Genomic DNA, 14,624 nt, shown 5'->3' with positions numbered 1-14,624 from the left:
TCTTTATTGTCATTGTCGTCTTCTTTCTCTTTCAAGTTGACCTTCCATGTAAAATGTTTATTGATTGCTACTCCTATGTAATGTAATGACAATACATTTGCTGCCTATTTGTCCGAGTAACATAGACAAAAGGAACGTTCCTGTCTACTCCAGGTTACTACGCACGTTAGACGAATGATACATATAAAGTAATTATAAATTATTTATGAATTAGGTTTACACCTCGAGTCTATTAATTTATGATATAAAAAAGAAGATAAATAATATTATATTTATATGTATACAGATACCTAATAAGTCTCCAAGTTCATTGCTGCAAATATGAAGTGCTAATGAGAGAGCAAGTAGTGGTTGAGACTTTTGACAGCTGAAGAAACTTTATTTATCTAAACAAGGGAAATAATTAGCAAGCAGTACAGATTTTAAGCTTAGACTCATATTCAACAATCATTATAAACTTTTAAATGACATCTGAATTAGAGGAGCTCAATAGAACAGGTGTTGGTTATTACAAAAACAAAACATCGCCTCAATCATCATCCACATATATAGTTTCTTGCTGAAACAGGCCACCGAACATCTTCTTCACTTCAGCTTTTGACTCTGTCTCTTTGGCCTTTGGCTTCGGCTTTGCCTTTGTCTCCTCTTTCTGTTTCAAGGAAGGGAATCTTGGAGTAGGTCGTTTGACAACAGCTTTCTGTCCAGGCAGGGAACGAGCTTTGGCTTGCCCTCTGACCGTAGCAATCTGCGTACCGCTTGTCGTTTGAACTGCAGTTGCAAACTGGGAACTAAGTTTATCCCAAGTCAATCCTGAACTAATATCCTTGGCTTTACTGAATAGGTTCTCCATTGATGTCCCTGCAGCCTCTGCCTTTTCTTGCGCTTCTTCGGCCAGACTAGCTGCTTTAGCTTCTTGCTCTGAAAGCTTTTTCACTTCTTCTTCAAGCTTCTTTGCTGCGTCAGCTGCTTCACGAGCTTTTTCTGCAGCTATCTTTGCTTCTTCCTCAGCTTTTGCCTTTGCAATTGTTTCTGCATAAACTTTTCTTCTTCCGTCTTCAGGAATGGCACTACAATGCATTTATTGTTTACGAGATTAGCATTATTATTATTTTGGGCAATGCTAGAACTTTCAATATACAGGTAAGAAGATATGGGAACTGCAATTCACCTGAAAAGCTCGTCCACAGACTTCGAGGGTGCTGATGGATCAGTAAAAATTTCCACCACCTAGTTTAAGATATCAGTATAAACCAGCCACAATCATTTATTACTTTAGCAAAAGGCGAATTCTGTTTTGTACTTCACAGAAATCAAGATGCTCTCTGTAAAATAGATACAATCATGATCAAGTATACCTTATTTTCTGCCACAGCTGTATTTGAGAAGACATTAGCCACTACCGATGCTATCTGAGACTTTGCTACCTAATAATGACAATATAAAAATATAGAGAAGAATAAGGACCACACTGAAACAGAAATTATGCACCAAGAAAAATATCAAGTTAAATGAAACAGAAATAATTGCATACATTACATTACTTTGTAGTCTGAACCGGTGCTTCCTTCTGCTGAAACCACTAGATTATAAGAACTCTCTGGCGAAAAATCTTCTGTCAAACTTGTTTTGATGAAAGTATAGCTAACATCTGTCTCAATTACTTTTTGCAGAAACTCAGGTATGCTCAATGGCTGATATTGTGAGAATAAGTTGTTAAAGAATGATGTGAGGCCATCTAGCACATTGTAAGTTGATCCGCTTGCAATATTTGAATCATAGATTATTGCAACATGGCCAACTCCTGCTAATTGAGCAGCCTGTATTACTTGCAAGGCATCAGCTGAGGACACCTCAGAGGTAGGTCCATTTTCTGCAGGGCCGATTGTGACCACAACTTTGCTTGCATTGCCAATTGCTTTGGCAATAGACTCTGCATCTTTAAAAGTAGATTGAACAGCATTGAGGCGCCTCGATTCTTCCTTTGATATGATCTGTGGTATGGAGGTAAGCACAGGAATTGTAAATATCACATACAAGCCTCTTCAGTTCTTTATTCACAGAGAAATGACTGCCATACACACTACTATGGACCATAAACGATCATTGTGATACTAAAATCTATAACGTTTTCATCCCATGTCATATCTTGCACCAGTCTTGCCAGATCTTTTTTATCATATTTCCAAATTCGGCAAGAACGATTTAAGACAGTAAATAATAGCAATGTCAAGGAAATGATTCAGACCAAAAGTAAATGAGCCTTACGGAATTCAAGCTAGGGAACCTCAGTTAACAATGATACAACTTTATGAGGTTCTTTTTTGTTTTTTCCCTTTTGTTAGTAAAGATTTAATCGTTGAATAGAATGATCTTTCTTGCATATTGCGTTACCCCTTTCCCCCTTTCCCCAATTCAATTTATTAGATACAGTAAATGGCAGTAACAAAAATGACTGAACATACCAATATGCTACTAGTAATCAGGCATTCCAAGTAATGACCAAAGATTAGTGAATGTTAGATATATATATATATATATATGCACACAGGGGTCATTCCATTGGCATAAAACAGATTCATTTTTGCTTAGTCATATTTCAGAGACGACGATAATGTAACTAATTTGATCGACAACTAACCTTGTATTCCGCAGCAAAACGAGCCAAATCCTGAGCAGCTTCAAGTTCAGAAACTCCAGCTCTAACACTAAAGCCTTCACGCAGCAATGTTTGTGCAATCCTAATACCTGCCAGCCCAGTAGCACCAGCTACAAACACTGTGCTAGGATCCTTCCTCCGAAATGACACCCCTGAAGCTGGCTTACTAACAATAGGTATCAGAGACTTCATATCAGGGACCTTGCCAAAGTTGAAACTAAAAGGACTGGAATTGCCTGAAGCACCAGCTTCTGATGATTCACTATCATCTTTGGATTTGCCAAGCTGAAATGGGGAGAAGGGTCCAGCTCTTTTAGCAAAGACTCCAAGCCTTTGGATCTTGAGACTCTGCCTCGAATGGGGAGTAGTGGCTAGCCGAAATGAATTGGAGGTCAGAGTTGGAGCCATGAGAAGTTTCCAAACAATGATTCTCTTCCTCCAAGTTCTATATTGTTTTGATATTTTGTGAACATCTCACTATATCCATGTGAAGTACAAATTTCTGCCTGTGGCAATTGCAGCAATTTTGGTTTGGATATTATCTAGATGTGGAGGAATGGAACTGCTAGCAAATGGGTTAGAGCCACGTAGCCACATGTTATCTACTTGAGAGTTTCGGACACCAGACGTTTTAGTTACACAATTTAGTGAAGTTGAACCACTAGACAACGACAGTCCTAGATTTGCCCCACAAAAGACGGAAGGGTCCAAGCCAAAATTTAAAGAACCCTACGGTTGGGATAATCAAATATAAATGTAGGCAAGTAATTTTGGATAATCCTCTTAAAGCATGAAATTAATAAGCCCCAACGAGTCACGATAGCTTATTGTTGATTTCTGTTAAACCACATTAATGGCAATCAAATTTTAAGTCTCTTGGCCTCGTTACTGAAGACGATTGCCTGGCTGAAAGTGTCATGATTTAACAACCCTGGACCAGAACCAACCATCAGAAGACTACCAATCTTAAGAAAATGCTGGTAGCACTGTAACGATCAATTCAGATGCTGGTCGATTTGAAATATGATTATACAGATCAATTCAGCCACAACTTAAATCTTGCGAATATTATCATTGGCAGCAAGTTCAATGGAAAAAACAAAGCTTCCATGGTCCAAAGCTTAGAGCTAGAGATTTCCAGAAGCAACCACATCAAATCAGCAATAAAAGAAAGATATGTTCATACAGAAATATCATAGAACACAACCCAGCCACGCACAATCAATCGCAAACTCTAGCTGCATTACTATTCCAACATATTGTGATCAATTTGCAGAAGACGAAACCAGAATAGGTAGTTATTATTGTGATCAATTCACTTCCCACTTTCTTGAAATTCTTACAAGTCAAAGTGGGATCCTGAGACCAATACAAACATGCCTGAAGATGACCAACATAATTCAGTAAACACAGAAGAACACTATACACTAGGATGCACATAACCAAATGGAAACCATAACGGGACATGACAGTGCCTTATCATTCAAATTGTAGCCTTCTCGCGTCATTTAAGTTCCTCAACCCACTCAACTTGAAACCCTTTTAACCCCCTCCACTTGAAACCATAAAGAGATGTTAAAATATAGACAAAGGATGAAAAAGCTTGCTTGAGCATAAGCTAACAGCCTACCAGACCCAGAAGGGACAGGCAGGTGAATGCCAAAGTGTAGCTGTTAGAATAACACTTCCATGGACTTTGAATCTAATTGTAGATTTAATTAACTGAGCACAAATACTATAATCTAGTTCTAAAATAAATATAACATAAAAGAGGTACAATTTTTTGTTTACTTTTTTTCTACAATAAGATAAACAGGGATAGAAATATTGGAATTTAAGGACCTCAATTAACTTAGGACGCTCTTGAACCAAGTTCCCATGCTTTGAATATAGCCCATCAAAATATGCGCCAACAACCAGCAACTTGAAATAAGGCACCCTATTGTTATTAAGAAAATACCAAACAGAAGTCAAACCCAAAATTCTCTGGTTGGCAACCGACCATTCATGAATCTAGGGAAAGATAACTACAAACAGAAAAATCATCATTTTTCTAAAGACTAAATACCATTCTAAAGCCACTGGAAAAGAGCCAGCAATACCATTCAATAAAAAAGCACACGAATAAATTCTAATTATTAAGAAAACTGCACTAGTGCATTTTATCTCTACCATATTTCCAGGAGAAACATATTATTGTCAAGCAGTATATATCTGCTTGAAAACAATAATCAGGGTATTGATGCTATCCTTCCAAGAATAGGGTAGCACAATAAATTACATAATTTATACCTATCGCAATAGCTAGTTCAGACATCTCATCTCATCTCCATGGTTAGCAGGAAAAGAATCCAATGCCAAGTCACGCTCAGAGAGCTAACTCAAGAGGTGCTACCAAATCTCACCACCTTCTTTTGACCTATAACCAAAATATTGTGAAAAGGAACTGTGTAATAGAAAGGATGTGACGGTAAATTAGCCAATTTCTCATATTTACAGAAATGATCAAAACCAACAGGCATCCAAAAGTACATGCAATCAACAGTCAAGACCTTCAAAATGCATAGAATTATAGTCATCCATTCTCATCAAGATCCAACTATTGCAACATACATAAATGAGAATGGCATCAAAAATACTGGCAGTAATTTAACACCAGGATGAGATGAGCACGAGAATAATGGCGCCGTAGAGAATGTTAGAAAACAATGTCACAACTCTCAAGCTGCCAACCATCCATAAGTTAGATCAAAAGATAGTGAGCAAAAAAATAAATAACTATTGGTACCAATAAATGATGAGTTGCTGTAGAAAGAATATGAAGAATGAAAATGCTTCACCTGATTTGATGTTCGAAATGAAGAGCTGCAGAGTCTGCTCAAGCAAGTCATCTAGTCGACAATAATTTCATCTATTAGTTGGACCAAAAAGCCAATATAAACTCAACATCGTATAACTCAAACTGAATAGACCTGTAGGTTCAATATTTGTATCAAAAGAAAGCCAAATTAATCTTACGACCTGATTGGCTGATTCTCACACTACTAAAACACACATGCAGCTTCATAGAAACTAACAGGACAATGTTTAATGCCAAATTATATAAGAGACATGAATTACAAAAAGCAAGCAACGCCAAGGCAATGCGACACTTCAATATCCATATCCCTGTTGATAGTTGTTTCTAAAAGATAAAACACATATATATAACAATGATAAGATTCCCAACCAAGGGAAAACAATTATTACCAGTAAATCTAGCAGCAAGATCTGCATAAAGTTGCACTCATGAGAATAGCTCAGGAAATCCTCATTTATCCATTTCAGCTGCCAGCAGTAAAGACGGACTACATTAAATTGTTACCAAACTCAAAACAAAAGCTCCTAGCAAGTATCTAAAGAACTTAACAAAAATAAAATGATAATGTTCAACACAACAATAATTTAGTGATTAATGCCCTTTTTTGCTTTAAGTGATTCAAGAGCCTTCTTCCTCAACTCAATTTCAAGTTTCTTCTGCTCTGACTGTGTATCTTCACCATCACTTGGATAAGAGTCTCTCCTCCCTGCATGTTCATCCTCAGAAGAATTAGCATCCTTTAGATTCTTCGATTTCAGCTTCTCTGCACGTCTTTCTTCCCTTCTGCGACGTCGCTCCTCACGCCGTCGGCGTTTTTCCTCCTTCCGCAGTTTTTTTTCTTCCTTCCTCCTCCTCTTAGCCTCTTTCTTATCTTCAATTTCAGAATCAGAGCTGTAACCATCATCTGATGCAACTTCTTCCCTATGTGATCTTTTATGCTTTCGCTTTTCCTTATTCTCAATTCTGCGCTTGCCACTTTCGTCAGACCCAGAATCAAATCCACCACCATTTCTGCGATCTATTTTTTCAACCAATATTTTCTTAGTTTCTGATCTGCGTGATCTATCATCCTTAATATTGTTTGAATGTGAACGATCCCTCTCATCGGACGTTTGAACTTTTCCAGTATAAGTTACTTGTTGCCTCTCCCCTGGTGACTTTGGAGACGTGTTCCCATCAGGAGTTCCAGAGTAAACCCTCTTCTGAGAACCCTTCTCACTGTCAGGTAATTGTTAAATCACAAAAAACTGTCAATTCATGCAAATGTACAATTGATTACAGAAAGTAAGAAAGAAATGACCTAGAAAGAAAACACCACCTCTTTGTCTCCTGGTCTCTCTTCCTTGATTCCATGTTATCAATACGACTGCGAGAATCAGTAGTCTGATGGCCTGCCACTCTTTCAGTAGGGTGATCATCCTGGTGTTGGACCTTCACAGGAGAATCTTTCTGCTTACTGAGTATAGATGAATGCATAGATTGTTTATGTGAAGATCTGGATTTATAATCCCTGCTATTCCATCAAAGGAAAAATATAATAACGAAAAAAGGACCAGTCAGGGAGGTAAAAACCAATCAAAGCAATCAACTTACTATCAAGAACCAAAAGAATCAAAGAATCATCAGACACTTTTAAGACTAAATCTAACCGAGCATGATCAGTATCTTCATCCTGTTTGCCAGATTCTGGAGTTTCATGACGAGGCTTCTGCTCTCTTGACTTCTGTTGAGGGCTTAAGCTGTCGTCATGTGCAATCTTCCCCCTGCTTTGCCTCACAGGGCTCCCAGATGAACCAGAAGATCTAAAGTTCCAAACAAAGGAGTTCAGTTACATGCATGGTATATATGTGTGTTGTGTGTGCGTATTGAGAATGATAACAAGATCATACCTATTTCTTCTACCTCTTCTTTGCCTCAGAGGACTCTCATATGGACTAGCCGACCTTCAAAAACCACCAAACATGAGTAAACATATATTTCCAATATCCAAAAAGTAATTAAAGGCACCTTACAAAAGCTTACAAAAGCTACAAAAGCTAAGCTATTTTCTGAAATTAAAGGCACCTTCTCTCCACGCTAGAATCCTTAGCTCTTATGAGTGGAGGAGATTTTGACTGAACATGAGATCGCTCTGGCGAAGGCGACAAGGATGAGAATTTACCACGCAAATTCTTCCAATCCTTTGCATCTCTTTGTGGAGACCTCAAAGAACTAGAGGATTGGTGCAGCATCTTTTTCTGCATACTGTAACAAATATTTGCAAAATGATGCCAATGTAACAGATCAGAAAGGCAAATAAAATGATAAAGGACTGACCATATAGATTATAAACATACCTAACCCTTTCCTCGGGAGAGTGCACAGTCGACTTTCTATATTCCTTCAAAGATCTCCTTATAGGAGAAGGACTCTTATGAAAGTCAAGAGAAGGGGAACTTGATCCATAAGGTGAAGGAGACCTCCTAAAGGAAGAAACTGGTGATCTCATGCGAGCAGGAGCTGGAGACCTACGTCTTGGAGATAGAAAGGAACGGTGGGGAGTTGATGGAGATCTTTCATACCTCCGACGTAAAGGGGAGGGTGATCTACGATGTGGAGGGGGTGATCTGCGCCGAACAGGAGAGGGAGATCTACGTCGCACCGGTGAGGGAGATCTACGCCGCTGCACGGGATTGGGAGATCTACGCTGCACTGGAGAAGGAGATCTTCTTCGAATAGTAGAGGGAGATCTATGTTGTACAGGAGAGGGAGATCTCCTTCGTACAAGCAAGGGAGATCTACGCCGGACAGGTGAGGGTGACCTGCGTTGGAGGGGTGAAGGTGATCTTCGGCGTCGAGACGTTGAAGGAGATCTACGCCGCCGAATTGGAGGGGACCTACGGTGCCAAATGGGTGATGGGGACCTACGACGCCGAACAGGTGAAGGCGACCTACGACGCTGAATTGGTGAAGGCGACCTACGACGCCGAACTGGTGAAGGCGATCTACGACGAATTGGTGAAGGTGATCTGCGTCGATATGGAGATCGCATTCTGTGGCGCACTGGAGATGGTGATCTTCGACGTGAAGATGATCTAGACCTTTGTCTAGAATACAATGATATCCTCCTTGCAGGAGAACGAGAGCCCCTCAATGGGTACCTCCGACGAGGTGAAATAGACCTTTTCCTCGGCGAGCGGTACACCCTTTCAGAAGAAATTGATTCTCGTCGTGCTTCTGGTGATCTGTCATAGATATGTGCATAAACTCTGTAAGATGCTACAATTATAAAAGAGAAATAAATGATAAAGTCGCCAAGCTATTCCCGCAGCCCCTCAATGAATGTGATGTCTAAAATTCAATGCACTCATAGACATTCAAACAGAATGATAAAGATTAAGTAAATAAAACTGCAAGTTCAAAAGAAATAAATGATAAAAATCAGTTGTGTATATGACGCACCCCGAGTAACTTCTAGAATTTGAAAATGACCGACTGTTCCGAGGTGAGCCTCTACAGAAGACACCAAAAATACAGTTAATTAGCATGTCTAGAGAGAAGCCAAAAATACAAATGAACTGCATTACAGAGAGGAACATTACCGAGGGGATGAAGAAGAACGATCAACTGACTGGGGAGATCTAGAAGACCTGCATTAGTACAAATCATCAGTGACTGCTCTTCCATGATATTGTTTTGGAGAAACGTTGAATGCAAGTACCAGGAAAAGAGATGACTCAAAATAAAAATATATGATAATGATATACATCAAGAAATGTAATATCTATGAAGCAGCAACACTCATAAGGAGTTGCCATATGCCTGTCGGACACAGGAACTCCGGAAATGTGTCCTTTGCTTTTTCTTAACAGGTGCAGGGACACCAGAATAACAAACTGCACAAAACCTTAGGGCTTTTTATTGAACACGAGGCTCTTTTTAAAATAACTTAGAAGTTAATGGATCAAATTATAAAAACATAAAACATAAGTCTTTTGAGAAAACACTAGCCACACTTAGTCTCTATACACCTCACACTTATTTCAAAAAAAAAAAAAAAAAACCCTCTCTACCTTGCTCTCTCGTCAATTTATTCCCTACTTTCTCTCCACTTCAAAATCTTTTCTACCACTTGTTTCTTTCTCAAATATTGTTGTTTGTAGATGAAGATGAAGAGACTGAAAATATGTTAGACTTCTAGTCTAATTTTATAAATCTTTTTAATCTAAATTTGTATAATAATTATCGTTTTCTATATACACACACACATATACATATGCATATATATATATATATATATATATGCATATGTTAAATTTGTTGTTGTCCCTGCCACTTTTTTAGAAAATCATATCCATATCCGTGTTTGTGTCCGTGCTTCATAGAGGAATACTAACATACAAGAAACTTCAAAAAGCATATATGAGATCTCACTTTGTTTCTTGAAACAATTGGTAACAGCTAGCATGGGTGTCGTGTTCGAGGTAAAGTACTTTGATTTGATTGACAAAAGTTTTGGCTCTATTTATCTAATTTTAAGTTATACAGATGAAAACCATAAGCAGCAATACCATAGATCAAGAATTCCTTGGAATGATTTATCATTGCCATGCAGATAAAATATTTTTATTTTCTGAACAGAATCAGATTAGTCTTATTCATTTAGGGATATCATTCAATGAGGTGGTCCAAGGAGTGCAGTACGACGTAGAAGTATCAACTACCCTGAAGTGCAAATGGAGCAATATTAGTGCATGAAACAGTCAACTAAATAGTTAAATGCTAAAATGAACCTAATAGATCCAAGCTCATACATAGCTCAAATTTTAACTACAAAGGAGAAAAGACGGCTGCTCACAGATGGAAGAACATCCTTATCAATTGCTCCAGAAAACACCAAAATTGTCCCATGACTCGTGATAATACCTGTGCTCATAAATCTCTCATTCCTAACCAAAAAGCATATACCAAATTCCATGTAAAGATAGATGCATTTCATGCTTGTGCTCTGCTTACACTGCTCCTAACTGTGAATTCAAAGTAGTGTGGTATCCAATATATAGATGCAAAGCAACAAAGGACATTCAATAGGGTACAAGTCATAGTACGCCATTTGTGCAGCGATAGATTTAGAACATATATATTCCATATATTCTTATTTATGAAATATTTTTTCCAGCTGAACTTTCATTGAATAGCATCATGACATATTAACATGTTGCCAGACCACCTTATAATCACACAGAAATCAGTCTACAAAACCTATTAATGGAGCATTTTCTTTTCCGATTTAGGAAAGAGAGAAAATGTAGCAATGGCAAAACAAATCCAAAATGTGAACACCTAACCTGTTCCTTCCTCTCATGCCATTCCCATTGTTAGTTTCTTTCTCATCCTTAGGATCATCCCTTGAAGCCTTCAGCAAATTCCTTGAGTCTGGTTCCACAGCAGCAATACTAGCCTTTGTTTCGCCGTCCTACAGTAGTTTGAGGTAAAGGACATGAACCCAAATAATTGCAGAAGCTAGCTGAATGCAATGAAAACACAAACTAAGTTAAACCCGAGAACCCAACTCTAGGGAATCTAACTCCGGCATGAAAAGTTAGCATTACCATCTTCTTCAATTTCTCCCACTCAAGTTCTTTACTCTCTTTCTCTTTCTTCTTCTGAATTTCACTGGTTATCCTATCCACCTCTGCCTGGAAATTGGTCATTGTTAGAAATGAATTTTTCCAAAATTCTAATAATTCTAAAGAGCTTAAGCATGAATTCAAAATTATTTACAAACCTGCTTCTTGCGGGTTTCCTCTTCTTTGGCATCCAAGAACTGCTGAGGAACACCACTTTCATTCTTCTGAGCACTGAGAAGAAGTGCCCAAAGCTCTTTCATAAACTTTACAGTGTTTTTCTCCATAAATCCTGTAAGTTGTATTTGGACCTCCTTCCCATTCACTTCCTGCATCGAACTCAGAAACATATGATACAGAAACAACTAAACCCTATGTGAGCTAAAAGAAAGTGCAAATACTCGAACAAAAATTCTTGAAAATAGACCAGGAGAATAGAGCATAAATCCTTAGCTTAGTTGAAACCTGGGGAGTTATGGTATTTGTTTGCTATGCCAATCAAGTCTAAGTCTCTAAAGAGAAGTATGTGCACCAGAACAAAGAGGGTCTCACATTTAAAACAAATAAAAGCAACATACATCATATCCTACAAAAGAGAAAAAAAAAAAAAAAAAGAAGAAGAAGAAGAAGACTAGAGAATTCAAATTTTCAATACCTTAGCTTCAAGGAGACCATAAATAAAGTTGATAAGAACTTCGTCTTCAAACCCAAGAAGCTCAGTCACCCGATTATCAATCCATGGTCTAATAACATCCATCTTGACTTTCCTCATATCCACCTAACAAGATACAGGCACCCACACTAATAAATAAGAAACCTGAAATAAATTGTACTCAAGTATTAACGCAACCTAAAATAGCTCAATTTCCAAACAAATTCATCGAATACACCTAATGCAACTCATTTAAGCTATTCAAAGAAAAAACACGAACCAGATGTTCCAATTCAGGAGCAAACTTCTGCGATTTCAAAAGCCTAGCTTGCTTGTTGGAGAACCGAGTGTCCTGATCAGCAGAAGTACCCTAAAACACACGGAAAATAAATAGATAATAAAAAAAAAAAAAGCAATTAACCATCGAGTCGATTTCGAGATCTATAACTTACAAATTTCAATTTAGATCTAAGACTTACCCTGAAAAACCCACCCGACATATTTAGGGTTTTTGAAGAAGAAGTTGCTGATGATGATAATTACTGAAACCGATTAAAGGTAGAGTCCGCGAGTTGAGTATGTGCGCTTACGTATAGATTCTGAAAGGTGCTTGGTTGAAGATTAAGGCATAATGGCAATTTTATGGCTATGGTTTCTCTATACTCTTCTCTCTCGACTCTCTGGTCGCGCTGCTGCTGCTGCACTAGTAGTGAGGTTGCCCTTTTTCCCTTAATGACTGTTTTGCCCTATAAAACTGGAACTCTGAAACCAGGAAAATGACAAATGAAAAATTAGATAGCTAGATATTTTCAACAATTTTAATATGTATTATTTATTCTTTTAGTAGACGAGTAATTATTGGATTTTGAATAATAAAATTACTATTTTTTATTAAATTATTATTTGATTTAATTAATCCTAAAAATAAAATATTAATTAATAAATTTTTTATTAAATAAAAATTTATACTCCTTGATTTAGTTTATTAAAAATGGGATATGATATATTGTTAATTGTTCTTATCATTAAATTATTATTATATATATTTAAGAAAATATTAATCAAATCTCATATACATTTGAATTAAAGTCTATCAAATTGTAAATTGATTACAATTAAAATAATTAACAATCACACAATTAGCGAATAGACATTAGATTACATAAAAGGTATTAAACTAAAACTCTCATGGTATGTGAAATATGTATATAGTCAATTTATTAACATGTAATATTTTAATAAATTATTATAAAGATTGACCTTTATTTATATATAAAATAAAATTATTATTTTTATAAATAGTCTAAAAAGATAGTTGTATATTAAAAATAAACTTTTTATAATTTTATGTAGAATAGTCTACTTTATTCAAAAAAATCGAAAAATATATCTAAATCAATTGTTTTTGTACTTTCATAAAATAATGTCTTAATATTAATTATATATTAAAAACATAAGTGTTACTCTTACTTGAAAAAATATCATATTTTTATTTAGCAATAATTCAAACATATTAAAAATTAACAACTTAAAAATAATGATATGTAAACTTCAAATTTAAAAGAGGTTGATCATGCAACCTTAATTACAAAATATTTGGATGATGCTTTCTAAATTGAAAGTATTTTTATCATAGATTTTTGTCTATAGAGTTTTATCTCCTAGACCGTAAAGTTATCCTCTTTTATTTCTCTTTGGTTGGTTCACCCACCTACATCATTTATTTCTTTTAGTCTTTAAATTTTTCTTGCATTCCAACCATTTCATAGTCTCATAAAAGATGGGAAGAGGTAGAAAAAGGTGGGGAGGTTGAAGAACAACAAGGAAAAGGTAGCCACCTAACCAACGGTAGGATTCTACAAAAACACAAGAACTAAGATAATGTCGAAACTTCTCAGACCTTAATCACATCAGTTGGCAGAGAGACAGCTAAAAGTAATCCAAATTTTCACCAATTCGATGAACACCTATCCAAACTAGAAAAACTAACACCTACATTATTACTTTAAAAAAGAACACCTACAACTAAGCCAAAAAACACAAATCTTGAAACCTAAACTCTATTTAGAAACCAAATTGGTCAAAGCTTTTAAAAAACTTTCAAAGCTCTTACAAAGTTCGTTTAGATGATAGAGGAAAGAGAAAAGTCAATGGAGCTAGATCCCTTAAATGGAGCCCTTTCCCCCTTGAGTGTCAATAATACCTCCATCAAACATAATCCAAGTATCATGTGTGAAATTAAACCTTAGACCAAAGAATAAACAAATATAGAAAAACTGCAAGTCCAAATCCTAGACCAAACCCAAAACCAAAATAAATACAAACCTCTAAAAGAAAATAAAGTGAGAATGCCCATGAGAATAAAAAGAAAAAACCTAAAATAAGCGCAAACGAAGTAGAATATATGAAAGGCCTTCTAATTTCAGCCTGCAACCGCTTAGGAAACGTAAAACATAAGTTCAGTCCAACTACAAACCAATATCTTTGTCCATAATGAGACAATGTCTCAAATACATCAGATTGAATTCAGGTCTATGAGAGTAACAATTAATCAATGGGATAACAGTATCATTATTCATCTCTCGAGGAATAAATGAAAAACGGAGGCAAGAAGGTAGAGAGGTATGAGGATAAAGGAAGTTGGAAAGTAAGAAGTTGTTGAAAAGGGTCACTTTCTTAATGTTGAAGAGCAATGCTTATAGAATGTATCGATTACAGGTCGTAAGCCACCGATGCAATAATAATAGATCTTTTAGTTTAGAATTGCAAAGGCCTTGGACAAGCCTTAATAGTCCAAGCTATAAAAAAGCTAAATATAAGGTATTATCCACCCATCATGTTTCTAATTAT

At 36.5% G+C, this 14,624-nt stretch overlaps 2 protein-coding genes across 4 annotated transcripts; both read right to left on the bottom strand.

Annotated features, from left to right (window-relative positions):
• Positions 1-358: 358 nt before the first annotated feature.
• Positions 359-3,194, bottom strand: LOC8284110 (protein PLASTID TRANSCRIPTIONALLY ACTIVE 16, chloroplastic). The gene is made up of 5 exons (XM_002520470.4): positions 2,639-3,194; positions 1,542-1,991; positions 1,356-1,424; positions 1,169-1,227; positions 359-1,067 (listed from the first exon to the last, which is right to left on the bottom strand). The coding sequence occupies exons 1-5, from the start codon at positions 3,062-3,064 to the stop codon at positions 530-532; spliced, it is 1,542 nt and encodes a 513-aa protein (XP_002520516.2). The 5' UTR covers positions 3,065-3,194; the 3' UTR covers positions 359-529.
• Positions 3,195-5,951: 2,757 nt separating this feature from the next.
• On the bottom strand, positions 5,952-12,532 carry LOC8284111 (serine/arginine repetitive matrix protein 1). 3 transcript variants are annotated; one of them, XM_048370086.1, is made up of 14 exons: positions 12,254-12,532; positions 12,055-12,144; positions 11,778-11,900; positions 11,284-11,451; positions 11,108-11,194; positions 10,844-10,971; positions 9,098-9,145; positions 8,958-9,008; positions 7,853-8,740; positions 7,581-7,760; positions 7,406-7,459; positions 7,166-7,318; positions 6,835-7,029; positions 5,952-6,734 (listed from the first exon to the last, which is right to left on the bottom strand). In XM_048370086.1, the coding sequence occupies exons 1-14, from the start codon at positions 12,272-12,274 to the stop codon at positions 6,101-6,103; spliced, it is 2,820 nt and encodes a 939-aa protein (XP_048226043.1). In that variant the 5' UTR covers positions 12,275-12,532; the 3' UTR covers positions 5,952-6,100. The 3 variants fall into 3 exon arrangements, with proteins under 3 accessions (XP_048226043.1, XP_025013355.2, XP_048226047.1); XM_025157587.2 differs by having other exon boundaries at positions 6,835-7,026; positions 12,254-12,530; XM_048370090.1 differs by lacking the exon at positions 12,254-12,532 and having other exon boundaries at positions 11,778-11,939.
• Positions 12,533-14,624: the final 2,092 nt, after the last annotated feature.

Source organism: Ricinus communis, chromosome 1 (genome assembly GCF_019578655.1).
Source record: "Ricinus communis isolate WT05 ecotype wild-type chromosome 1, ASM1957865v1, whole genome shotgun sequence".
Classification (NCBI taxonomy): domain Eukaryota; kingdom Viridiplantae; phylum Streptophyta; class Magnoliopsida; order Malpighiales; family Euphorbiaceae; genus Ricinus; species Ricinus communis.
This window is presented reverse-complemented; position numbering and strand designations above follow the sequence as displayed.

Excerpts from the sequence above, each read along its gene's own strand:
- LOC8284110 (XM_002520470.4), bottom strand. The coding sequence starts at position 3,064 with ATGGCTCCAACTCTGACCTCCAATTCATTTCGGCTAGCCACTACTCCC. Across the intron at positions 1,992-2,638 it reads GTTTTGCTGCGGAATACAAG|ATCATATCAAAGGAAGAATC; the intron begins GTTAGTTGTCGA and ends TCCATACCACAG. Across the intron at positions 1,425-1,541 it reads GCACCGGTTCAGACTACAAA|GTAGCAAAGTCTCAGATAGC; the intron begins GTAATGTAATGT and ends TGTCATTATTAG.
- LOC8284111 (XM_048370086.1), bottom strand. The coding sequence starts at position 12,274 with ATGTCGGGTGGGTTTTTCAGG. Across the intron at positions 11,901-12,054 it reads CTCCTGAATTGGAACATCTG|GTGGATATGAGGAAAGTCAA; the intron begins GTTCGTGTTTTT and ends GTATCTTGTTAG. Across the intron at positions 7,460-7,580 it reads GATTCTAGCGTGGAGAGAAG|GTCGGCTAGTCCATATGAGA; the intron begins GTGCCTTTAATT and ends TGGTTTTTGAAG.